General features: G+C 37.5%; 1 protein-coding gene across 10 annotated transcripts in view; it reads right to left on the bottom strand.

The window, feature by feature from the left end:
• Positions 1-26,898, bottom strand: part of KDM4C (lysine demethylase 4C) — a 517,981-nt gene that overhangs the window by 379,941 nt on the left and 111,142 nt on the right. For all 10 annotated transcript variants that reach the window (XM_037798517.1, XM_037798518.1, XM_037798531.1 and 7 more), the window contains one exon: positions 9,365-9,558. In XM_037798517.1, the coding sequence (XP_037654445.1) occupies positions 9,365-9,558 (194 nt within the window). The remainder of the gene's footprint in view (positions 1-9,364; positions 9,559-26,898) is intronic.

Genomic DNA, 26,898 nt, shown 5'->3' with positions numbered 1-26,898 from the left:
TTTATATATAGGCTAACAATTTATATGTGTGTATATATACATGACATCTTAAGCAAATATTCCCACAGAATATTTTTTCAAATATTTCAAAAAAATAATTTAAGAGCCAGATAGGGTAATTCAATCAGGCTGCATAAGATTTTAAACAAGTATCTAAACATTTATTTGGGACTCTTCTGTGTCATCCAGATCTGTGGGAGACATCTGTTGTTTTTTTATTTCTTCCTTGTGTAGCACTTGTTCCTCATAATTCAGGTAATGACCCTTTCCCTTCTTATAAGAAGCTATCTCCCCCAACCACAAACACATAATTCTGATGGAAGTCACCAATTTTCATAACTCTGGCCCTACCACCACAGAGGTGGGCCCTGTGACCCAAGCCAGGCGGCCTTCTCTTTGGTAACACAGTTGGGAAAATACAAGCTGGGGATAAGAATGCAGGCAACATACAAAGACAAGTGGAGCTCAGGATCAGCTACCTTGATGGATTTACAATGGACTTACAGTGGTTTCAGATGTCCTGACTTTTTATGGCTGCTTGAGCCAATAAATTCTTCTTTTGGCTAACTAGTTCATTTTGAGTTTCTATCTCAAGAAGCAAAGACAATCTCAACCAAATATCTTCAATCTAGAGAAATCCAATGCAGACATCATTTTTAAAGTGAATTAAAATAGATTCCAAATAACATGGGGAAAAGCAAGAAAAAACTAAAAATTATTTCTCCTGCACCACTGTAAGGAATAAGGAGGACTGTGTTACAGCCTTCAAAAGCTGATCTCAAATTCTGCCTCCTTTGTCCCCAAGTACTGTTCCTAGATTCAAGTATATTTCCAAGTAAAATATCTAAAGAACAAATCCAAAGTGCCATGTACCTGAAGCTGGGCCAGAGATTTCTCCTACCTTAACTTCCAAGAGGTTTCCTGACCCTTATAAATCTATCAATTATGGACACTTTTTATATTTTTGAAAACCTTTTCTCTTATGACATAGTTTTGTCAAAAAACTAAAGGCTTATTTCTCTTTTGGTTCTGCAGAAAATCTCATTAAAAGTAAATTATTGTAAAAATCAAAACCAGGCAGGCTTTCTTCCTGCCTACTCTCCTGTATCTTTGTCCTCACCTTTTCTCTCTCTCTTTTTTTTTAATGCAATAGCTTTTTTTTTTTATCAAAAAATTTAAAAACAAAAAACAACAACAACAAAAAAAAAAAAAAAAAAAAAAAAATTCAAACAAAAATAAAACCTTTTCTCTTTAAATCTATGGGAAGAGCCAGACAAATGAAGAGTCTGATCCCAGGTGCAAGGCTCACTACTCACTAGATAAACCATTCAAGGCTCTTAAGTAAGGCTCAGAGTCCTCATCTAAATACCTACTGAACAGTTGTTGTCAGGGTTGAGATGATTTCTTAAAGTGATTAACACAGTTCCTAGCACACATAAAAGGAGTTCACTAAATGAAATGGAGTCACTAAGAACAAACAACATACTTCATGACTCGGCTCAAGTTCTACTCCTTGAAAAGTAAGCTTATAAAGAATGAACACATTTAAGGTCTTTAGAGGTAACTTTTATAAATGTATTTCCTGGCCTAGCAGTAGAAGTGCAATCACGAAGAGAGCCACTTCCCTATATGCTCAAGTCAAAGAGTAGTTTTTGCAAAACAAATATTAAGTAACACACATTTTATACAAATTGCTATCTAAACAGCAAGATTAAACCACATAAAAAGGCAAGAAATATGGAAAAAAAGTTAAGCCAGACAAAATAATTTGTGAACCACTACATACTTCATGGTAAATTGCAAGGCTACCAGCACTAATGCTTGTTTTCCATTAAGTACATGGTAAATAAATTTGAATTAACCTTCTGATTTTCCCTAAATGTTACAGATTTGATTTATCAATTTCTTTTCACCTGAGGGGGAAGTGGGTTGTAGTTTGGTGGTGGTGGTGGTTTTAATCGAAAGAGTAGCAACTAGAATATAAGAGGCATCCTCAAGGGGAATTTACAAGCCCCTTTATGTGCTATGCTCATTATGGATATCAAGAGTACTTAATTACTACGAGGTTTAAAGTTCCTGAATGATAATCCAGTTACTGATCAATTAGTGAAAATGCATTACATCTCATCACTTCAGGAAAGAGTGAGATTTATGTATAAATCACAAACATTACATGCCACTGATGCTTCCTTTAGAGAACTCTGTGCTCAGCATGGTCTACAGAGCATCACTGTTTGGGTCACAGGCATGTGCATGTGTGATAGTGGTAGCTGTGCTTACCTTCAAATCAGCTCAGGAATCTGATATTCGGATCTAAGTAAAATATGATCCATTTGATCACTAAATATTTTTGCTACCAATTATCACTGTACTCTCTTCTTCCTACAAATATAGCTAGCAGTTAAGTACAAAATTAATATTACAGTTTTTTTATACAGACCCCTCCAATTTTTTAACAATATAAAAAATATTTATGGATATGCCTAAAAATGAGAATCACTCATGCAGTTCATTTTATTAATACTTTCATTTTAAAGTATTTATGAAAGTCTATTTTTTTAATTGAGGGTAAATTTCTCCAGGAAAATCATTTAAAAACAGAAACAAACCACTTTTAAATTCCAAGAGTATTTTTTCTACACAAATCATCAAAAATATATAGCTTTTGCCATTACCCAATTTTTAGTTAGAACATAGTAATGGGTCTAAATTTACTAAATAGATAAATTAACAAGTAGCAGTTAGTACCACGGGTTGCTAATTCAAGTATCATTCAATATTACCAAGCTGCCCAATCCCTAAGGTAATGTTTTGCTTTAGGAGTTAAAAGAAAAAAATCTCAAATAAGGAATTCCTTCAGTAAAACAGTTCAACTAACATATATTCACTGAGCTTGTGTGAGGCACTGTGCCAGGCACTGACTGAAAGAGTTCCTCCCCTCCAGGAGCTCACAGTTGAATGGAGAAGATGCACATTAAACATGCTAAGGTCAATTTCACTAACTTGCTTTTTCTTTAAAAAAGTAAGAGTTGAATTCTACAATTCAACTTTAATCAAGTATGTATTTATAAGTAAACAGCTACTCCTCCATCCTGGGAAGAAAGGGAGAAGAGACAGGGTGGAGTGAGAGGGGAAGCTGGAGTCCGGGAGTAATGGAAGGAGAGACAGAAATAGACACCTGGTGGCAGCATTTGATCCCCAGACTGAGCCATGCTTCTAGTTTATCCCAACTACCGTTTTTGCTTTAGTTGGGTTTCTGTCATTTAGAACTAAGAATTCTTATTAATACAAGAACTATGTGGACTGTGTTTAAAACCCTTCATACCACAAAGACATGCAGTGTGTATTTGTTCAATGAACGCATGAAATGAGCACTTAGGATATGCAGGAACTATGATATGAGCTCTGTACACTGTATTTTATTTAATTCTCACAACTACCATACAAGGTGAGCACCAGAATCATCTGAGAGTTTTAGGTGAGGAAACTGAAACATATAGATTATGTCATAATTGCCTAAGGTCAGTGCGCTGGTTTGAAGCTTTTATGTACCCCAGAAATTCCATGTTCTTTTAATCCATTCATGTGGGTGCAGACCTATTGTTGGTGGGATTTTTTGATTAGGTTGTTTCAATTGAGATGTGACCCACCCAATTCAAAGTGGGTCTTAATCCTTTCCTGGAGTCCTTTATAGGATAAAAGACCGAAAAATCTCAGCAAGCTCAGAGACAAACACCTAGAGAGCTTGAAGAAAAAGCCCCCAAAGGAGCTGACAGAGGGAGCCTCTGAAGCCAGAAGCTGAAAGCAACAAAACCCAGGAAAAAAGGACCAGTAAACACCGGCCTTGTGCCTTGCTATCTGACAGAGGAACACCAGATGCCAGCATCCTTTTTTCAGAGAAGGTATCTTTTTCTTGATGGCTTAATTTAGACACTTTCATGGCCCTAAAACTTCAATTTGTAAACTAATAAATCCCGACTTGTTAAAAGCCAGTCCCTTTCTGGTATATTGTATTTCGGCAGCTTTAGCAAACCAAACAGTCACATACCCAGTAAGACAATGCTGGGACTCAAACACAAAACTCTGGTACCAAAATCTGTGCTCTTAAACACTACATTATACTGCACAAATGGCCTTACAAATAAAGTTTCAAAGTTTACATCTATCCTGAATATTTTGACACTTCTTAACACTACATGGAATTTTAACAAAACCTCAGAGTTTGTTGAACAAAACTTAATCCAGTCCAAAATACTATAGTTCATCCTTAATTGTGTTAAAAGCATCAGGAAAACCTTCTTTCCTTACTGTGGACCTTTTCATTGCTTAAGATATGTCATCTTACCCTTTACCTATTTCATTCTCTACAGAGCAAATCTAAAAGTTTCTAATTGTGCTTAGACACAGTCTGGGAAAGAAGGACTTTATGTACCATCTGAATTCCATATCCAATGAAATTATCTCAAATCACTGTTCTAGTTTGCTAATGCTGACGGAATGCAAAACACCAGAAATGGATTGGCTTTTATAAAGGGGGTTTATTTAGTTACAGAGTTACAGTCTTAAGGCCATAAAGTGTCCAAGGTAATGCATCAACAATCGGGTACCTTCACTGAAGAATGGCCAATGGCGTCTGGAAAACCTCTATTAGCTGGCGTCTGCTCCAGAGTTCTGGTTTCAAAATGGCTTTCTCCCAAGACGTTCCTCTCTAGGCTGCAGTTCCTCTTCAAAATGTCACTCCAGTTGCTCTTGGGGCGTTTGTCCTCTCTTAGCTTCTCTGGAGCAAGAGCCTACTTTCAATGGCCATCTTCAAACTGTCTCTCATCTGTAGCTCCTCTCTCAGCTTCTGTGCATCCTTCAAAGTGTCCCTCTTGGCTGTAGGAAGTTCCCTCCTTCTGTCTGAACTTATATAGTGCTCCAGTAAACTCATCAAGGTCCATGCTGAATGGGCGGGGCCACACCTCCATGGAAATTATCCAATCAGAGTTATCACCCACAGTTGGGTGGGGTGCATCTCCACGGACACTGAACAAATAGGTTCCAACCCAATCCACACTAATACTCTGTCCCCACAAGAATGCACTAAAGAATATGGCTTTTTCAGGGGGACATAGATATACAAACCAGCACAATCACTACCATACATTTTGCTTGGAAGGAAGAACAATATTTTATTTATCCTTGAAACTATTATACACAAGCATATCATTTCTATAAAGTTCAGAATTTGAGTAACTATCATGACCAAAAATGACTTATTTTCCTAAGATTATTAAAAGAATAATCATTGTGAATAGTTGTATAATACTTTACAGTTTAGAAAGCACTTTTACATTCAGCATATCACTGGACACTCCCAGCAATCCTTTAAGTAAACAGAGAATAAAACAGGCTTCAATATGGTAGTTAAAGAAAACTCATGATGAAAGGAGTATAGTGATTTGCCTTAAGTCACTGAGCTGGTAAGTAACAGAGCTGGGATTTTAAAACAGTTCTTCCGGCTCCGAAGTCGATATTCATTCCAAGAAAATAAATACTTAACTCCTGACTGGAAAAACAGTTTTTTATCTGTTTAAGGATTCTTTATCCTTTAAATCTTAATGCAAGAAATGTCTAAATAAATCATTGGCTCCTGTAAAGTCTCTTCAATATAAACCTGTGTTTGTGAATACTTACTTGGCAAAAATTTGGCCACACATAGCGGCCAGAGACGTATGTCTCAGGACTCCTGCCTGGAGCTCGACATTATCTGCAGCTACTCGGAAAACTCGGGAAACATGTTATTATTAATATTTATATTTTAGACAAGAGTCTTTACGAAATGTTACATATATTTCCTTGCCTGCCCTTAGACAAACTGATCAAAAAAACAAACTTAGCACACTGCTGATTCATATGAGAAGTATTTTCAGAGTATCAGTCCTACAGCCAGGACCCAGTGTGAAGTAATGATTCAAAGGCAAAAAGACATGGGTGTTGACCTCAAGGCACACAAAAGATGGGGAATGGAGGAGCTATGGCCACAACTACATGTGAGGTATCTGAGGTAAAGACAGTATAAGGGCCAAAAAGACTTCAGGATAAGTCCGAGGGTTACACTGATAAATGGCAGCGTTCATGAGTATGGAAGTAAGAAGGGACTCATAGGCAGTCTTCAATAACCATACCAGAGCTTGCCTGAAGGTTAAACTGAAGAAGGTTGAATTGAATGCAAGGTGAAATGCTAGCCTGTGAACCCAAAAGAGATACAGGCTACTTCACACCCACTAAGACGGCTGCTATTTAAAAAACAAAATAACAAGTGTTGGTGAAGATGCAGAGAAACGGGAACCCTTAAACACTGCATGGCACCCTAGAGTAATGCAGCCACAGTGGAAATCAGCTTGGCAGTTCCTCAGAAAATTGAAAATAGCATTACCCTATGACCCAGACTGACCCAGAAATTCCACTCAGAAGAATTGAAAGCAGAGACTCAAACAGATATTTGTATACCAATGCTCATAGCAGCAGTATTTATAATAGCCAAAAGGTGGAAGCAACCCAAGTGGCTATCAACAGATGAATGGGTAAACAAAATGTGGTATATACTCCCAATGGGATATTATTCAGCTGGAAAAAGAAATGAAGTACTGATATATGCTACAACATGGATGAACCTTGAAGACATCATGTTGAGCAAAATAAGCTAGATTCAAAGGGACAACTATTATATGATCTCATTTGTATGAAATACCTAGAAGAAAGAAATTTCATAGAGATAGATGGTGGTTTATAGGTTACCAGCAAGAGCAGGGGTAGGGGGTGGGGTTGAGCAGGAAGATGGAGTTTTAGCTTATAAGCTAGCAATCTGTATTTGAAGAAAATGAAAAAGTAGGGGTAATGAATGTCAGTGATAGTATCACAATATTAGTACTACAGAACTGTACAAATGAATGTGGTTAAAAAGAGAAATTTTGTGCCATATATATTTTGCTACAATAAAAAGCTGGGGGAGGGAGAGAAAGAGACTGCTGGGGAAGAGATGTCAAGTGCAGGAGAACACCCACTGGAAAATAATAAAGGCAACTGAACCACGACCAAGGGTAGATGCAACTTAACAAGGAGAGGACAAGAGAAGGAAACCAACACCCATATGCCCATGCATGCACCTAGTCACTCTCTCATTTTGTTAAGTAAAAATATTCTTATGATTAGTATCACAAATCACAGAATTAGAGCACTGGAGATAATCCAGCTCAACTCTGTCACTGTGCAAGTGAGGAAAATGGGATACAGAAAAGAACAGCAATTTTGTCCACAGTCACCCACATTAGTGGCAGACTAAGGAATGGAGCCTTCATTGCTGGTCCCCTGACCAAAGCTCCGTCTCCTACTCAGACTACCTTACAACATTTACATGAATTTGTACTGCTTTGACTACCATCCAAAGCTCTTTTCAAACAGCTTAATACAATTACTAAAATGAATTTTAATGATAAGGTTTATTTCCAAATTATTTATGATAAGCTAATATAACCTTTATAAATCTACTGGGAATTATCCTCAGAGCCATTTATGTCACTCTTTTCCTACAGTAGTTATCTTAGAAAATGGAATCTAGGTTAGCTGTTATAACACATTGCTGTTTTATTTTACCACTATAAATAAAAGTTAAGGTTAAAGATAATAGTAATAATATAAACATACCTTTAGTGCAAATAATGGAGTATATATGTTTAATAACTAACAGAGTAATTAATTACTGAAAATATACATGCTGGGAGAAAGAAATACTTTGGAAATGGGCATAAATATTCCCACTCATGAACAGTGGGGCTCCTTTCCAAAGAGAAAGATTCTATGATCAGTCTTACTCCTGACCAAAATATACTAAAGTGATCATCTAAACTCTTTTAATACCAAAAACACAAAGTCACAGCATCTTCCTTACTTAATTTCTAGCAAATCTCCAAAAAAGCTTTGCTTTAACTTTTCACATTCCTTTAGCAGAACCAAAGCATCATTTGGAAACAAAGGCAAGTTGCCTATACACTACATTTCACCAGCAATTTATCCATGTCATTTACTTTATTCACATTGAAAGTGGATGTCAGAAAGAGTCGCAAGCTGAGAAACTGCCCAGGTGGTCTATGTATGGTTTAAAATATTTCTCACAGTCTTTCAGTGTAAAGCCCCTGAAGTACTAAAGGATGGCATTCCAACAGATTTTAGTGTGGTGTTGAAGAAATATGACACAAGGACCCACAGTTGTACCCAACAACTAACCCACAAAAAACACCACTGTAATGAATAATCACATCACACTGTCCTATCATCAACTGAGCCTCTCTAGATCCTGGACTAGCTGTTAAAATTTTTTAACTTATTCACTGAAAGAGCAGAGTGCTGAGAATTTATTAAATGAAATGTGTAAGTAAAACACTTTTACCATAAGTTTATCAGCTTCCCACTAACTTCTTTTAGATCACAAAAAGAAAAATTTCTTGTACGTCCTAGAACTTTGTCTTTCCATCTAAAACTTTCCTTCCAATTAAACGTCACATTTGATCACTATGAATTTTTGCTATACTTGATGTCATGTTAATGCTTTGCATGTTTCTATTTGTGTGTTATTCTGCATGTAAATGTAGTACAGAAAATAGAATTGATATTCAAACTCTGCTAAGACTAAAAACCATGAAAATAAGTTCAAACATGAAATTGGATGACCACAAAGGATAACAGGGTGATTGACAGGCTAATAATTATAAATGTGTAACTAATGTACTATATGAAACATTTCATAGAGAGGTACATCTTAAAATCATTGCTCATAAAAATGGAGATGGGGGCTCAAAAACAGGAAATTCCAAGATAAGAAAATATATTAACATTAATTTACTCTTTTCCCCACACCCATCATCCAAAAAGCATTAACAGGCTTCCTGACTTATCCCTCCTCTCCCTCCAGCCCCTACATACTAAATGGAATGTGTCATTTATTCTGAGGAGGCCAGACCGGATGATCATTAAGGTTACCTGAAACTCTATATCCTCAAGTTAACTTCTCACTACTAACTTCCTCTCAGGTACCTCCAAACAAATGCTCAGAGAGGATGCCTAACAAAGCCTTCAAGACAAAAATATCTATCAATTCATGACCCACAAAATGGTCAGTAGGCCATTTTAGATACACTAGTCTGCACTGGCTTTATGGTTTCTTAGCAAAACCTTGGGCAGAGAGGAAGACAATTAGTTATTACAGGCAAATACAATTCATATAAAGCTCAATCCACCAAACAACAACAAAATAGTCCTTTCCAGTATGTTCAAATGCCCAAATTTCAAAACTTCAAAGCAAATGAATATTAAGCATGTAACTTGCCAAGACTTGGGCTCTCCAAAGTGGAGATAATTAATGCTGTAGAGATCCATATCCTCGGTGTGCCACGCGAATGTGGTTTTCCACATGCCAAAATAGAGGTAAGGGGTATTTACACCCTCAATAGAAATACCGCACTCTTCCTCAACCACATCCAAGACTGTATTTAGGCGAGCTATGTTCCATTCATCCACACCCTAGAACCAGGAGAAAGAGAGAGAAAATGAAACATTAATATACTAATAAAGATAATATTGACTAATCAAACCATCATCTGCTAAAATTATTACACTATATACTTTAATTTACTGAGAAATGAAATATAAAGCAATCATTATTCAAGAGCCACAGACATGTATTACCAAGATTACTACCAGCAAAATGTGAGTCTATGTAAAGGCTGGTCTAAAATTACAGCAAATAACTCCTCGATTCCAAATGGCAATGTATGTTGAGACCAGATTCCTTACTTGATATTAGCAAACAATCATTGAATCAGAGTAAATAATTTGGAGTATACTTTTATCTTTCCATCTCTAGTAGATCCTTCTGGTTTGGGGGTTTTCTTTTGGTTTGGTTTTTTGCACATTGATTTAGAAGTCACATTCAACTTCAGATATCATCTTAAGAAACCAATAACAAAATTTATCTTCTGTCTTCTGTCTCTCATCCCATCCATTCCAATTTTATCACATCGTACACCTTTTCCTAAAAATTCTACTCTAATTGGAATACGGGAAAACTCTTTAGCAATATTCTTAATCACAAATTATTGTGCTTTTACTGCTCCTTCAACTAAATATTAGTCTATTATGCTGACTGGAAATTTTAAACAGAAAATCTGCTAAAAATATTTATCCAATCTTTGGCAAAAATGGCTGCAAAGAATGCAGTTTTGTAACAATAATCCAACATGACTGGTGAAAGGGCAGAGAGAGAGAGAAGAATAGAGGAAGTGGTATAAGAGTTAAGGGTGACAGGAAAAGATTCTGGTTTTATTAGAATTTATCAATCAATTATTAATTTACTGCAGTCCACAAATGCTCAAAATTTTTTAAATGTACTTTTCCCATACACTTTTCTCAGAGTCAAATTCTGAATATCAGAGATAAGGCACATTCCTATGCAATTATGAGGAAACTTTAATGCCTTCAAATCCGTTTCAGCTTCCTCATGATGCTAATAAAGAGAGACATTAAATTCATTTATATATATTAACAAGGCTCTCTCAATAACTACGCCAATGGTCTGACAACCAGTTCTATTATTTCCCATATACACTAAAAGCTTTCCAGTGTTGTTCTGTTTCCACTTTGGATTCTTAGAATGAGTCCCTACTCAGTGTGCTAATCTCACTTGCTCCAGCTTTTGGATTAGGAAAATTATTGATGGAGCAGTTAATGAAGCTCTGCCTCAGGTAACATAAGCGGAAGTGCCAGAGGAGATAATTAAATTCTCAAATTCCCTTAACTAGCACTCTCTACAACAAACTCCACATTGGGAAGTTTGCTATCTGGAAAGCTGTCGAAGTACATATCCTTTCAGAGAAATGCCTAGGTTCTAACTTGTGAGAGGCCTCATAAAAGTTCAATCAAATTATGTAAAAGATTTTATCCCACTCTATTTATAGTGATGCAATCTCTTAACTGTAGTCCAATCAGACTTCTGTCCAATCAAATAATAGAATCCTATTTAAAAGTCATTACTGAAGCAATGAATCTGAACTAATAAATGAGTGCTATATTATAGGAAACCATTTTTAATCTGAAAGTGAATTTAGATGAAATCATTCCTCTGAAATTCCTACATTTGGAGAAATCTAAGTTTTATTTCTGACTGTACTATCTTCCAAAAATAACCTTGACTGAGTCCCTAGACATGCCCAAACCTGTACATTCATATCTAAGAAGACGACAGAGAACAAAGATTGCTGGCCTAAAACACTCAGGTTATAACCCCAGCTCTGTCATTGATCAGAGTGAAAAATCATTGAAATTTTCTGCGCTTTGAGTCTTTCTTCATGAACAACTTATAAGATGATAGCACCAACCCTGATGACCTCACAGAGCTGCTTGGAGTACTGAACAGGCTAAAGGACACAAAACCTCTGGAAAATATAAATTATTATTCTTAGAACTGATAAAATAAATATCCCTGCTATTATCCAACGACTCTTACTTGAATGACTCCCCCAAAGACAATCAAACCTGTGATAAGTGATAACAAAGTCTTTTGAAATTTACTTTGGTGGTTCTGCAAATAATATATTTGCAGCAGTTTCTAGGGGACAAGGCCAAGGATGCCATAACGCTCAAGCTTAATTTATTTTGCTAAAATCATTTCAATTAGAGGTTGTGAAAACAGATTACCTGGTATAATAGAGGCTTATTGCTTCAAACTCCCTTTCCCTATTTTTGTTCTCTATTATTGTTGAACTGGCTAATGCCTCCAAGGTCAGTCTCTTCCTAAAACTGAAGAACAATTAAAGCACCAGGTCTCTTTCACATATTTAAGCAAGGTATACACCTAATTAGTCATTTAGGTCAGGTGTTATACCATACACTAACTTACATAGTACTCAAAACAATCCTATAAAATAGGTAATATTATACCCAAATGAACAAATGAAGATATTAGTACTACTAGCTAGCAGTAGGAGGCAAAGATAAACCTAAATCAACCTGACTCCAAGGCTTTCACTTTTAAACTCTATGGTTTGAGTTCTGATCATTTTTAAATACAACATTTCATCCTCCTCTCTCAGCATTGCCAATAAAGATCCCAGCGGTTGAAACTGAGGGGAGGCAAACACATAAAGCTGCTGCTTTCTCTCCATGCAGTGTATAGCCATCCTACACAAACACTGGCAAAGCTTGTAATGCAAGCCGCTTCACTTGAGCGCTGGCAGTAGTATAAAGTGATAGAGCTGTCTCCCAAAAGACCCCAGCTGTAGACAAGACCCAAAATAACAGGTCAGAATTTGCCAAGGCATTTGAAGCTTAAGATCATCAAGTCTCAGCAGAAAACCTGTGCAATGGGCCCAACTCTACAGACAAATGCAGCTTCCGAAGTTCTGACCCCCTCAAATAAAGCTCTCCATTCAATATTTAGCAAGTGCTTGAGCAATACTTGTAACTCATCCTACCTCCACTGGGGAGACTTTTTCTTCCTGGCCCCTACTTGCCGTCACCCCAACTACCTAGTCAGCTTCTAGGCCTGCCCAGCTCCATTTGAGGTAAGCCAGGAGTTCCCCTCTATTTGTCTGGCTTTCATAAATAATTTACCATTGAACCAAGATCTGTGCAATTGACAACTTTATCAGGGACCTTTCCTTTCAATTTCTCTATCTTCCTTCTATCAGGATCAGATGGGCAGTGTGAAAGGAATTCCAAAATCTTCAATAGCACATCAAGAGCCAGAGATGTTTAGGGACCAGGACTTCCTTGGACTTCTACAAAGGAAGTAGACAGCGCAAACCAGCATCAGAACATGAACAATGCTTCTAAAAACCTATACAAAGAGACCATACCAAGCTTTATTTCACAGCCCTTCAGCTCTGTGCATGGGTCTCTGAACATAAGGCCATACCGAAGCCAACAAGCACTTTATTCACAGGACCATGGGCAGCCTGGACTCCCTGCTGCAGTGACTGAGCTCAACCAATAGAAGACTGAAGGATGACATTCCAGCAAAATGCCATGTTGGAAACCTCACCAAAACACATACTATCAGAGTCTTTCTATCAAAGGAGAGAGGGGCAAGGAAGTAGAGATGTGCAATGCCAGGTAAGGGCTGCTGAGCATCTGCTCCTGCATAGACAAAGACCTGTTACAAGCCAAGCAAACAGAATGAAACCACAGTCTCCTATCCAGTTACCAAAGAGGAAACGCCTACAGAAACTAGTACAACTGAAACCTGCATAACATACTAAAAGAGAAGTAGAACACTTTCTATACGAAAATGTTAGGTGAGTTGAAGCTACTAGAGTTCTTAAAAGGGTTATATATATCCTATGCCTCTATAGCAGTTTATATATAAACAATGTGATCCTCCAGGCACAGATTTTAGTTAATATTAAGGCAACAACCTGATTGTGTGTGCACAGAATGGAAATGTCCAGGTTCATAGATGGCTAAATGTTCTTTCAAATAGAAAAATACCAAAATAATAGGAATAAATCACAGAATTTATTTTGATGCTAAGGATCATCCATTTTCATTCTAAAATATGTTCAGCATGTGAAGTACTTGAGCACTTGAGCCATTTCTACCTCACATACAACTAAAAATGCAAGAATCATAATAGATCAATTTTTTCCATAACATTTCTGATGGAACATTAGTCCTACCATATGCTGTTGTCAAATAACTGTGGCATCTTTTTCTCCATGTGTTAGAGAGTTACAGTGCAGATAGGAACCTCAAAGAACATAATAAGCCCTATTGCAAAGAAGGCTGTTTACCTTTGCTTAACTCTCATTTCCCTCATTCATGTAATACACTAACATCCAATAATATAGTTCTGTGTAGGACAACAGATGAGAGGAAGCATTATAGTAGACAGTCCTGTGAATGCCTCAGCCCAAATGTAACTCATGAGTAAAACAAAATAATTCTGGTCCACATCAGAGATGACACTTCAGAACTCAAAGTGGGTGATGGGATGGCTGGAGTACAGTCACATCTACTGTCATGATACATATGTAATTTGTCACCTAAAAACAAGCAGCAAGAGTGAAAATGTTTGAAAATTAAAACAGCCCAAAAAACAACAAAAAAGGTACTTCTAAAAGAAAACAGACTGAAAAATCAAAACTAGGAAAAAAAGAGGGAAGATATAATGAGACTTTATAAAATTACTAAATATACTGATAAACTGAGCATGGGCTTTTTTCAATTAAAAAAAAATGACAGCATGTCTGTCAAAGACCAGAAGGAGGTTCTTTTAAGACAAAGATAAACAATAAGTAAATTAGGAAAATCATGTTAACACATATGTTCTTTCTCCTCTCACTCAGCAAGTAGTAAAATGAAATGAAAAATTTCAACATCAGTGAATGATTCTATCAGAAAAGCAGCATGCTGTACTGGAGTGAAAAGTTCTCTGTTCAAGTGCTGGCTCCACCACTCACCAATTATGGGATCTGATGATCCATGGCAGAGCCGTGGCCACCTTGAAAGAACCATAGTAAAGGTCCAGTCTCCCGTAAGAACTACTATCAAAAAACAATACTGCAGCAAAAGTGGGATGCTAATACAGACTTGCCTATCTCAAATGACAGTTGTCAAGATAAGATAGTAAAATATATGTGAAAATATTTTGAAAAATTGCCTTTGTAACTAATTATTTATTTTAAAAAGGTAGGGGAGGTTTCAGAACCACAGCTTCTTTGAGTGTGCCTTGGGGGTGCAGAACCCTCCCCACCTCAAAGGGTTGTCAGCATCAGGTTCCAAAGAGCACAGCAGGAAGTGAGACTATACCAATGGCAAGGCCTGAGTAATTACAAATCTGAAAAAACCACTCCAGAATAAGTGGAATCCAGCACATGGGATTTAAATAAAACAGCCCTGTGAGGCAGGAGCCAGAGAAAGAGCAAGAGTGACAAGGAAGCTGTAGAAAGCTGTGCTCGAGTTTAGCCAGTCGCCAAAATCCATAGGTGACAAATCTTTGTTTTGCACCAAGGCAAACCTGACCAATGCATTCCGCTTTGTCTACAAAATGGAATAGCTAAAATTGTCTGCCTGTAAATAGAAGGAATCATTACAATATCAGCAACTTGGTGAGGATGTGCAAGAAGTCTTTTGTGACCCTGCACCTGAAGACTCAATCTATTTCACATTCAAACAGTCAAAAATTTTCTTCACTCTATTTGACATGTCTTCTGGGCTACTTTCTCATTACTTCACACAGAAGCCCGGTTGATCATACAAAAACAACTGATAATTTGCAATTTATAATTATCACTGACCACATTTTCCTTTCAAACAGTAGAAGAGTAAGAGTCCATGTGCCTCTATTCCCCAAATTAGTTCTAAACCATTAATCTGCTGCTCTCTCATTTAAGGCTTTCCACACCTTCAAAGCCATCACTCTATATGATCATCCTGGGCAGCCTCACCATCCCACCTTCATGCTTCTTTTCCTCCCCATCTCTTGCTATCATGCTTAACATCTTCAATATTATCCCTAAGTAGTCGATTTCCAAACGAAGCTCTGAGCCCAAAATTTCCTTCCTAAGCCTCAGTGCCACACACCCAGTTCTAAGCAGAACTCACATTAACAAACAAAAATTTCTGAATCCCATGAATTCAACAGGGGAAATATCACCTCATTAGAAAAACCAATTATAAGAAAAGAAAAAGACTCATCATCTGGATGCTCTAAGACATCTGAGAAAACACTGAAAGAACTTATAAAAATTTTCAAGTTTCCAAGTCTATCCCTGACTCAAATGAGGTCACCAAAAAGAGTATATAATTATTTCTAATTATTTCACATCAGTGGGTCATAGAATATAGGTTACCAGTGGATGGGATAGGGACAGGGAATGAAGAGTTAATGCTTAACTTGCACAGAGTTTCTACCTGGGTGGCTAAGAAAGTTTTCTTAATGAACAGTGGTGATGGTAGCACAACATTGTGAACCTAATTAACAGCACTGAATTATATATATGAGTGGTTAAAAGGAGAAATTTTAGGTTGTATATACTACTTGAATAAAAACTTAAAAAAAAAAAACATAGAACTGTACAACACAGTGAATCCTATTGTAAACGATACACTATAGTTAACAGAATAATTATAAAAGTATTCTTTAATGAATTTTAATAGATGTACCACACTAATGCAAGGTGTTAATAACAGGGTGGTATATGGGAACTTTATTTTATGCATGATTTTTCTGGAAACCTACAACTTCTCTAATTAAAAGAAAGAAAAGAAAAAGAACACATTGTGGTCCCTAATGTAAACTATGGACTATAATAGCATAATTATAATAGTATACTTTCATCAACTATAACGAAGTGCAAAGTGTTATCAGGGAAACCTTTGTGGGTGGTATGGGGGGGGCATATGGGAACTCTATTTTCTGCATGATTTTTCTGTAAAGCTACAAGTTCTCTAACTTAAAAAAAAATATTTTTTTTTAAAAAAGAGTATACAGATGAACTCAGATTATAACATTTCTTCCACCATGAAAATGTCATTGCTGAGTTATACTTAAATGCTGTACCCTATTTTCTCAGGGGCTGACACACCTACATTCATTTAAATGCCTTTCCCAAAGCACTAGTAATAGTAGAAATGATGACATTTCTTGCATCCAATAACATTACTTGCATCTCTCATTGGATTGTTGAGAAAATATCTGGAAAAAAATAGTAAATAAGCTTACACAAAAAGAATAGTAGTATTTTCTTTACATCTCACCTCTATAAAAAAAAAATTGTAGTGAGTCTTAATTTCTGTAGGTACTTAGTAGTTATTTTATTTACGTGGGGATCTCAAATGCACAGAAATAATCCCCACACTAGAAAAATTAAAGCAAAACTCTAATTTTACAGATAGAAGTAAGATGATCAGTAACTTAACAGACCTCCATGTCTGAAAATTAAAAGAGAGCAGTCTCTTCAGCAGAGAATGTATTATCTGCCTAGAAAACCATAATTCTATGCAACCAAACCCTTCATAAATACTGATTCTAATCACATTTTTATAATTCATCATTGTGACATGTTTCTCATTAGCATGTTACTTTGCAGGATTTTTTAAAGTACTTTTATGAAGATAAAATTATGTTTTTCTTCATTTGGTTCTTACCATCCCCTTTTATGTCCTTTATCACAGCCCAATCATCACCTGCTGGGTACTCGGATCCAAACAAGAAGACCATCCACACAATCTCCACTAATTTGCTGGTAACTTAAAAGCTAGGCTAATGAAAATTACTGCCATTAATTGATATGGCTTTTCCAAGCCTTTAAAGTTTCAAAAGTAATACACATGGAAAAGGAAAATAAAATTTGGTCAGTTCTTTAAAGATTCAAACATTCAGTGTATTTCACACTGTAATGTGTAGTCTTCTCTCCAGGATAAAAAGAAAATTGAATCCTTCAGTAACTAAAATGAAAGTTCCAGTCCACATTTTAAGAATCAGAAGAAATTAAGAATTTAAAAAGAAAAAAATTCCATTTACAATAATAACTTAAAAAATCAGATATCTAGGAATAAATCTAACCAAGGATGTAAAGGACTTGTATACAAAAAACTACGAAAGACTGCTCAAAGAAATCAAAGAAGACATAAATAAATGGATCATCTGGGTTCATAGACAGATAGACTAAATATTGTTAAGATATCAAACTGAATTCAGAGTTCAGAAATCAACCCTTACATTTATGGCCAACTGATTTTTGATAAGGGGGCAAAGACCGCTCAAATGGGAAAAAACAGTCTCTTCAAAATGTTGCTGGGAAAACTGGCTCTCCATTTGCAAAAGAATGAAGGTGGACCACTACCTCATACGTTCTACAAAAGCAACTCAAAAAGGATTCAAGTCCTAAATATAAGAGCCAGAACTATCCAACTCTTAGAAGAAAGCACAGACAAGCTTCTTCAGGACGTGGTGGTAGGCAACTGCAACAAAAGAAAAAATATATACATGGGACCTCATTAGAATTTAAAATTTTGTACCTCAAAGAACTTTATCAAGAAAGTAAACTGACAACCTACACGATGAGAGAAAATATTTGGAAACCATATATTTGACAAGGTTTTAATATCCAGAATCTATAAAGAAATCCTTCAACTCAACAACAAAAAGGCAAACAATTTAAAAGTAAGCAAAAGACTTGAATAGACATTTCTCCAAATAAATGTCTATTCAAGTCTGATATGAAATAATTAGAATAAGCAAACTCAGAGAGTCAAAACCTAGAATACAGGTTACCAGAAGATGAGGTGGAGGGTAGGGAATAGCGAGTTAAGGCTTAAAATATAGAGTTTCATTTTAGGACAATGAAAAAGTTTTGGTAATGGATGGTGATGATGGTGGCACAACATTGTGAACATAATTAACAGCACTGAATGAAAAAGCACATGAAAAGATGCTCAACATCGTTATCCATCAGAAAATGCAAACCAAAACCACGTGATACCATTTCTCACCTGGTAGAATGGCTACCATTTTTAAAAGGGAAAATTACAAATGTTGGAGAGGATGTGGAGAAATAGAAACACTTATTCACTGCAGTGGGAATGTAAAATGGTGCAGCTGTTGTGGAAGACACTTTGTCAGTTCCTCAGAAAATTAAGTATAGAATGACCATATGACCTGGTATCACCACTTTTAGGTATATACCCAAAAAAATTGAAAGCAGGGACTTAAACAGATATTTGCCCTCCAATGTCCACAGTGGCATTATACACAATTGCCAAAAGATGGAGGCAACCCAAGTGTCCATCAACTGATGAATGAATTAAAAAAATGTGGTATATACACACAATGGAATATTATTCAGTCATAAAAAGGAAAGACGTTCTGAATACATGTGACAACATGGAACAATCTTGAAGACATCATGAGTGAAATAAGCTAGGCACAAGAGGGCACAAGAGGACAAGTATTGCATGATCTCACTGATACGAAATAATTAGAATAAGCAAACTCAGAAAGTCAAAATCTAGAATACTGGTTACCAAAAGATGAGGTGGGGGTGAGGAATAGCGAGTTCAGGCTTAATATATAGAGTTCATTTTAGGACAATGAAAAAGTTTTGGAAATGGATGGTGGTGATGATAGCACAACATTGTGAACATAATTAACAGCGCTGAATTAAACAGTTGAATGTAGTTAAAAGGGGAAATTTTAGGTTGTATATATGTTGCTAGAATAAAATTTTTTTTTAAAAATCCATGGAACTGCACAACACAAATAGTGAACCGTAAGTTAAATCACAGCCTACAGTTGAAATAGTACAATTATAAATATATGCTTTTATTAATTGTAACAAATATAGCTAACCAATGCAAGGTGTTAATAACAGGGTGGTATATGAGAACCCTGTATTTTAAGGATGATTTTTCTGTAAACCCACAACTTTTCCAATAAAAAATTAATAAAATTTTTAAAAATAAAAAATAGCATTTACTTACAATAGCATATAATAAGAATGAAATTAGACCCACGTGGAATTTATATTGCTTAAAAGTTAATTACAATGTATGCCATGAGAGCTCTTTTTGCTTCTTCCTTTACATGAAAATATCTTAGATTCTCTAAACTCTTTTAAAACAGACCTATTTTCCTTTATGTATTTTAAAACACAAAATATCTATAATTTTACAGCAGTGCTTTCTTTTCTCTCTAGAATTCCAGGGAATAAGCAATGTGGAGCAAACTTTGAAAAAGAACTTTTTAATGCAGTAACAACAGTGTCATATAGAAAGAGAGACTGTTCACCTTTGAACAGTAAATATAAAGATGAAAAGAAGGAGGGCAGGGAAGAAAAAGTGGAAAATCACAAAGTCAAAAAATCAAGAGAGCTTGGGAGTCCTTCCTTGAGTCAGGACCAATGAAGATTTAAGGTTAACGGCATCCCTACTTCCAGGCAGAAGAAACTCCAAACTTCTTGGGAGAAAAGCATCCTCCATTTAGATCTGCAAGATTTCCACAAATTAAGATCAAACCAAAGCATTCAATCAAAGATTGCCAAGCACTCAAGTAGGCAAGCCAACATTGGAGAAAGCTAGCATAAGCAACAAAGCATTCAGGAACTCTCCCACATAAGGACTGAAGATATTACAATTGCTGGAGAGACTAAAGAATGCAAAACGTTTAAAGCAACAAAAAATGGAATCACAAGAACAAGCAAGAAATAAACTATTTGAAATGATCAGTCAAATTGAAGGGACAGACTTCTAGAAATGAAATAATTATTAAACTAAAGACTCAATAAAAGAATTAAACAGCAAGAGTTGTAAACAGAAGATAAAATTTAGGAAATTAACACAATGCAGTACAGAAAGATGTGAGATGGAAAATGTAAAAGCTAAGGTAAGCAATTCTGAGGAAAGAGTAAGTACGTCTAATGTCTCATGTTCCATGAGAAAAGAAAAATACAAAAACAAACAACAAAAGAGAAGACTCATAAATTTAATTACATTAAAATTAAAATCTATGTTCATTAAAAGATATCGCAAATAAAACAAATAAAAAAGTGAAAAGAACAAGCCATAACTGGAGTAATTATTTCAACAACTATAACTGACATAGTTTCGATGTACAGAATTCAAAAAGAACTAAATATAAGAAAAAGTCAAACAAATCCAACAGGCAGAAGACATTTCACAAAAGAGAAAACATGAATAGCAATAAAGACACAAAATTCACACAATGACTCTTCACAGCCACCACAAGATTAGTAATTACTAATAAGGTGAACAATATTATTGCCGGGGAGGATCTAGAACAGCTTGAGAAAATTTTCTGGGATGGCAGCAATGGTCCAAGACTGAATTGGTGGTGATGGTTGTACAACTGTATAAATTTACTAAAAACTATTGAATTGTACACATAAAATAGGAGAATTATACTATATTTTTATACCTCAATAAAGTTGTTTTTAAAAATGATTAGGGGTAGAGCTAAGCTGGCAGCATAGAGAGGAGTAGCAGCTAGTAAGTCCCCCTGAAACAACTAATAAACAACCAGGAACAACTAGTAAAAAATCTGGAACAACTACAGGGGTACAAATGTGACTGTCCACTCATCATACACCAACCTGAATTGGGAGGAATGCCCAAGATCACAGCATAAAATCTATAAATAAAAACTGCAGACCCAACTGAGAGCCCACTCCCTCATGGCAAACTGCAAAGCCTGAGAGCCCCCTCCCCCATGGCAAACTGCAAAGCTTCGCTGTGCTAGAGAGCAGCACTCTCCCAGCAACTGAATACAGCTTAGCTGAGCTCCAACTGGGGTTTTAATTAACAAGACTGGACTCTCAATTTAAGCTATGAATCCCCAACAAGCAGAAAGAGGCTTTTGGTGATGACTGACCTTGGAGACCAGGAGGACCTCGCTGGGAGGGAGGGGGAGCCCAGAGGACCAGCTGCTATCTCAGGCCAACAGGTGAAACTGAGGGTAGCCATGGATTTCTGTCCCTTTTTCTACGCAGTGGAGAAAGTCTCAGCCATTTTCAGTTCATTCCCCAGTGCTCTGACCCAGACAAGGGTGGAAACAGCACAGGCAGAGAGACTATTCAAATGTAAATGACCTCTCCCCAGGAGGTGTGTCTTCCCTAAGAGGAAAAAAGTGAGACCAAGCTCTACTATCCACCTTCCATACAGAAACAGACCCCAGAGCCTGGGGGAAAACAGCCATGGGCCACACCTCCTTACAACAGTCTGGAGCTACAGGCTGACAGGTGCCATCTGCTGGGCAGAAAAGCACAGTGACTTGAAGCGTCACAGGGTGTATCAACTGAAGACACCCTCAGGGAAAAGGATACTATTGTCTCCTTCTAGACCTGAACCTGTTATGGTCTTGGAGAACCTGACTGGGGTAACCAAGGAAACCAGATGCCTAAACAACAGAAAACAACAACCTACACTAGGAAAAACAAAGTTATGGCCCAGTCAGAGGAACAAACTTATGCTCCGACTGCAATACAGGAATTTAAACAACTAATACTAAATCAATTCAAAAAGTTTAGGGAAGATATGGCAAAAGAGATGAAGCATATAATGAAAACACTGGGTGAACATAAGGTAGAAATCGAAAGTTTGAAAAAACTGGCAGAATCTACAGAAATGAAAGGCGCAACACAAGAGATGAAAGACACAATGGAGACATACAACAGCAGATCTCAAGAGGCAGAAGAAAACACTCAGGAACTGGAGAACAAGACACCTGAAAGCCTATACACAAAAGAGGAAATAATCAATGAAAACTTCTTATGAAAGACATAAAATTATGAATCTAAGAAGTGCAGCGTACCCCAAACAGAACAGATCTGAATAGGCCTACACCAAGACACTTATTAATCAGATTATCAAACATCAAAGATAAAGAGAGAATCCTGAAAGCAGCAAGAGAAAAGCGATCCATCACATACAAAGGAAGCTTGATAAGACTATGTGTAGATTTCTTAATAGAAAACATGTAGGCAAGAAGGAAGTGGGGTGATATATTTAAGATACTGAAAGAGAAAAAACCACCAACCAAAAATCCTATACCTGGCAAAACTGTCCTTCAAATATGAGGGAGAACTTAAAATATTCTCTGACAGAAATGACAGTTTGTGAACAATATACCTGCACTACAGGAAACACTAAAGGGAGCACTACAGACAAAAAGGAAGACAGGAGTGAGAGGTCTGGAACACAACTTTGGGAGACAGTAGCACAGCAATGCAGGTATACTGAACAAAGAGGACTGTGAGTATGGTTGGAGGAGGAGGGTTAGAAGCATGTGGGACACCAGAAGGAAATAGGAAAGATAGAGACTGGGGCTGTATAACTCAGAGAAACCTAGGGTGCTCAACTATTGTGATAAAAGGTACAAAAATGTTTTTTACATAGGTACAACAAATGAATGTCAACCTTGCAAGATGTTAAAAATAGGGTGGGATTGGGGGGAAAATAGAATCAATGCAAACTAGAGACTATAATTAACAGAAACATTGTATCATGCTTCCTTTAATATAACATAGGCAATATGCCAAAGCTAAATCCATATGGAGGGGGACATGCGGGAAGAATATGGGACTCTTGGCATTGGAGAGTTGTCTGACTCTTTATTCTAGTTTACTGCTATCTCTCCTTTTGGTGCTTCCTAGCTGCTATGTTTTTGTTTCTCTCTTTCTTTTTTCTTTCTCTTTTGTGTCTCTGTCTTCTTTGACACTTCCTCCTTCTTTGTAGAAGAAATAGAGATGTCCTTATATAGACAGCGGCAATGGTGGCAAATACATAAATAAGTGACTATACAGGGAACCAACGATTATTTACTTAGGACGGAATGTATGGTGTGTGAACAAAACTGTCTTAACAAAAATGGGTTGATGAAGAAACCCTGAGGACACTATATTGAGTGAAATAAGACAGACACATAAGGACAAATATTGCAGGGTCTCACTGATATGAACTAATTATAACATGTAAACTCAAAGACATAAAATATAAGTTACCAGGATATAGAACAAGACTGGGAAAGTGATTGCTTATTATGAGCTGAATGTTCAACTATGGTGAACTTAACATTTGGAGATGGACAGAGGTGACGGTAGCACGTTGTGAGAATAACTAACAGTGCTGAATGGTATGTGAATGTGGTGGAAAGGGTATGCTCAGAGTCACAGATGTCAGCAGAAGGAAAGCTGGAGGTTAAAAGATGGGAATGCATAAAACAGTGAATCTTGTGGTGGACAAAGTCCTGATTAACTGTACAAATATTAGAAATCTCTCTCATGGACTAGAAAAAAATGTATGACACTATAACTAGAAGTTTATAAGAGGGGGCATACATACATATTGCAAAGTATATACTACAGTTAGTAGTATTTTAACATTCTTCCATCAACAGTAACAAATGTACTATTCCAATACTATGAATCAATAATGGAGGGAGGGTGGTTAGGGGTGTGGGAAGACTTGAGTTTCCTTCTTTTGTCTCTATTTCTTTTCTGGAGTAATGAAAATGTTATAAAAATTGAATAAAAAATTGTGGTGATGGATTTACAACTGTATGATGGTACCATGGGCAACTGATTGTACACTTTGGATCTTCGGATAATTGTATGGTATGTGAACAATCTCAATAAAAAAAATTATTTTAAGTGATTACATACCACTGAAGGAGCAAAGGTTAGTACAAACTCCTTTACTCCCATTCAGAAGCCTTAAGATCGGAAAGCATGAGTCCTCTGACTTCATTCTTCTTTTTCAGTATGTTTTTGGCTATTCCGGGCTCCTTACTCTTACAAATAAATTTGATAATTGGCTTTCCCATTTCTACAAAGGAGGCTGTTGAACTTTTGATTGGGATTGCACTGAATGTGAAATCATCTTGTATAGAACTGACATCTTAACAATATTTAGTCTTCCAATCCATGAACTCAGAATGTCCTTCCATATATTTAGTTCTTCTTTGATTTCTTTTAGCAATCTATTGTAGTTTTCTGTGTACAAGTCCTTTACATTCTTGGTTAGATTTATTCCTAGATATTTGATTCTTTTAATTGCTATTGTATTACAGAAACTTTTACACACTTGTACCAGGAAGCATGTAAAAGGATGCAATCAGAGCTACAATATTTACAATAAATAAATAAATAATCAAGGAAATGTCCACTGATGGGTAAGTAAAAAGTGAAATTTAATACATTCAGAGGAAGAGAGGGAAGATGGCAGCATAGAGAGGAGTGGAAGCTAAGCAGTCGCCCTAGAAGAGCGGAAAAAAAACAGAAACAACTAATGAATGATCCAGAATAACTGCGGGGGGGCAAACGAGACCATCCACTCATCATACACCAACCTGAACTGGGAGGAATGCCCGAGATCACAGCATAAAATCTGTAAGTAAAACCTGCGGATCCAAGTTGTGAGACCCCCCTCCCCCATAGCCCGAGCTGCAAAGCCTCATTGTGCCAGAGAGAAGCTCTCTCCAAGCAAGAGAATACAGCTCAGCTGAGCTCCAACTGGGGTTTTAAGTAGTGAGTGTGAACTGCTCACTACAGGTACAAATCCCCAAAAAATAGACAGAGGCTTTGGGTGACAACTGACCTTGGAGAGCCGGAAGGTCGCCTTGGACTAGGTCTGAAGGGGACTATCTGTTTTTTTTCGGGCTCAGTGGAGAAAGCCCCAGCCATTTTCAGTTCCCAGTGCTGTGACTCAGAGAAGGGTGGAGGTAGCACAAGCAGAGAGAGAGACCATTGAAATGCTAATGACCTCCCCTAGGGGGTCCATCTTCTCCAAGAGGAAAGGGGTGGGGCCCTTTCCATTCAGAACCAGATGCCAGAGCCTGGGGGAACATGGCCATACCTCCTCACACCAGTCAAGAATTATATGCTAGGAGGAGGCGGGGCAAGATGCTGGATTGGTGAGGTGTATGTTTTAGTTACTCCTCCAGGGAAGTAGGTAGAAAGCCAGGAACTGCGTGGACTGGACACTGCAGAGCAATCTGACTTTGGGCATACTTCATACAACACTCATGAAAACGTGGAACTGCTGAGATCAACGAAATCTGTAAGTTTTTGCGGCCAGGGGACCCACACCCCTCCCTGTCACGCTCAGTCCTGTGGGAGGAGGGGCTGACAGCACTGGGAAAGAGAAGGGAGAACTGCAGTGGCAGCTCCTATCGGAAACTCACTCTACTGATCCAAACTCCAACCATAGAGAGAGTGAGACCAGACACCAAAGAATCTGAGAGCAGCCAGCCCAGCAGAGAGGAGACAGGCATAGCAAAAAAACAGCAAGACAAACTCAAAAATAAAAGCAGATGGGGAAGGGCAGAGCTCAGGCCCCGCAGGCTCATTTGCAAAACCCAAAGAAAAACTGATCTCTCTGCCCCTTGGATCTTTCCTTAATCGCCCTAATTGCTTTGTCTCTTAGCATTTCAATAACACATTAGATCTGCCGGGAGGGCCCCATTTTTTTTTCTTTTTTCTTTTTTTAATCTTTTTTTCATTTTCTAAAACATTTACTCTAAGAAGCCCAATACAGAAAGCCTGAAAGACTTGCAATTTGGGCAGGTCAAGACAAGAGCAGAACTGAGAGATCTGAGACAAAAGGCAATAATCCAGTGGCTGAGAAAATTCACTAAACACCACAACTTCACAAGAAAAGGGGGACATCCTCTTACAGCCATCATCCTGGTGGACAGGAAACACTCCTGCCCATCACCAGCCCCATAGCCCAGAGCTGCCCCAGACAACCAAGTGTGACGGAAGTGCTTCAAATAACACGCATACACCACAAAATTGGGCGAGGACATTAGCCTTCCCTGCACCCTCAGCTGGCTGTCCCAGACTTGGGAAGGTGGAGCAGTGGGAATTAACAAGCCCCATTCAGACATCATTTCAGCAGACTGGGACCCTCGCTACACAGACCGGCAGCCCAGAACCACTCTGGGGGGACGGCACTCACCTGTGACATAGCACAGTCATCCCTCAACAGAGGACCAGGGGGTGCAAGGCCTGGAAGAGGGACCCATTCACAAGACTCAGGGGCTACACGCCAATACCAAGGACTTGTGGGTCAGTGGCAGAGATGAAATGTGGCAAGACTGAACTGAAGGATTAGACTATTGCAGCAGCTTTAAAACTCCAGGAACACCAGGGAGATTTGGTTGTTAGAGCCGCCCCACTCCCTGACCGCCCAGACACACACCCCTTATACAGGGCAGGCAACACCAACTACATACGTAAGCTTGGTACACCAACTGGACCCCACAAGACTTACTCCCCCATTCACTACAGAGGCAAAGCGGGGGAGAGCTGCCTTGAGGGGAACAGATGGCTCGCGGATGCCACCTGCTGG

This window comes from Choloepus didactylus, chromosome 10 (assembly GCF_015220235.1).
Source record: "Choloepus didactylus isolate mChoDid1 chromosome 10, mChoDid1.pri, whole genome shotgun sequence".
Classification (NCBI taxonomy): Eukaryota; Metazoa; Chordata; class Mammalia; order Pilosa; family Megalonychidae; genus Choloepus; species Choloepus didactylus.
Note: the sequence above shows the minus strand (reverse complement) of the source record. Positions and strands in the feature narration are given on the sequence as shown.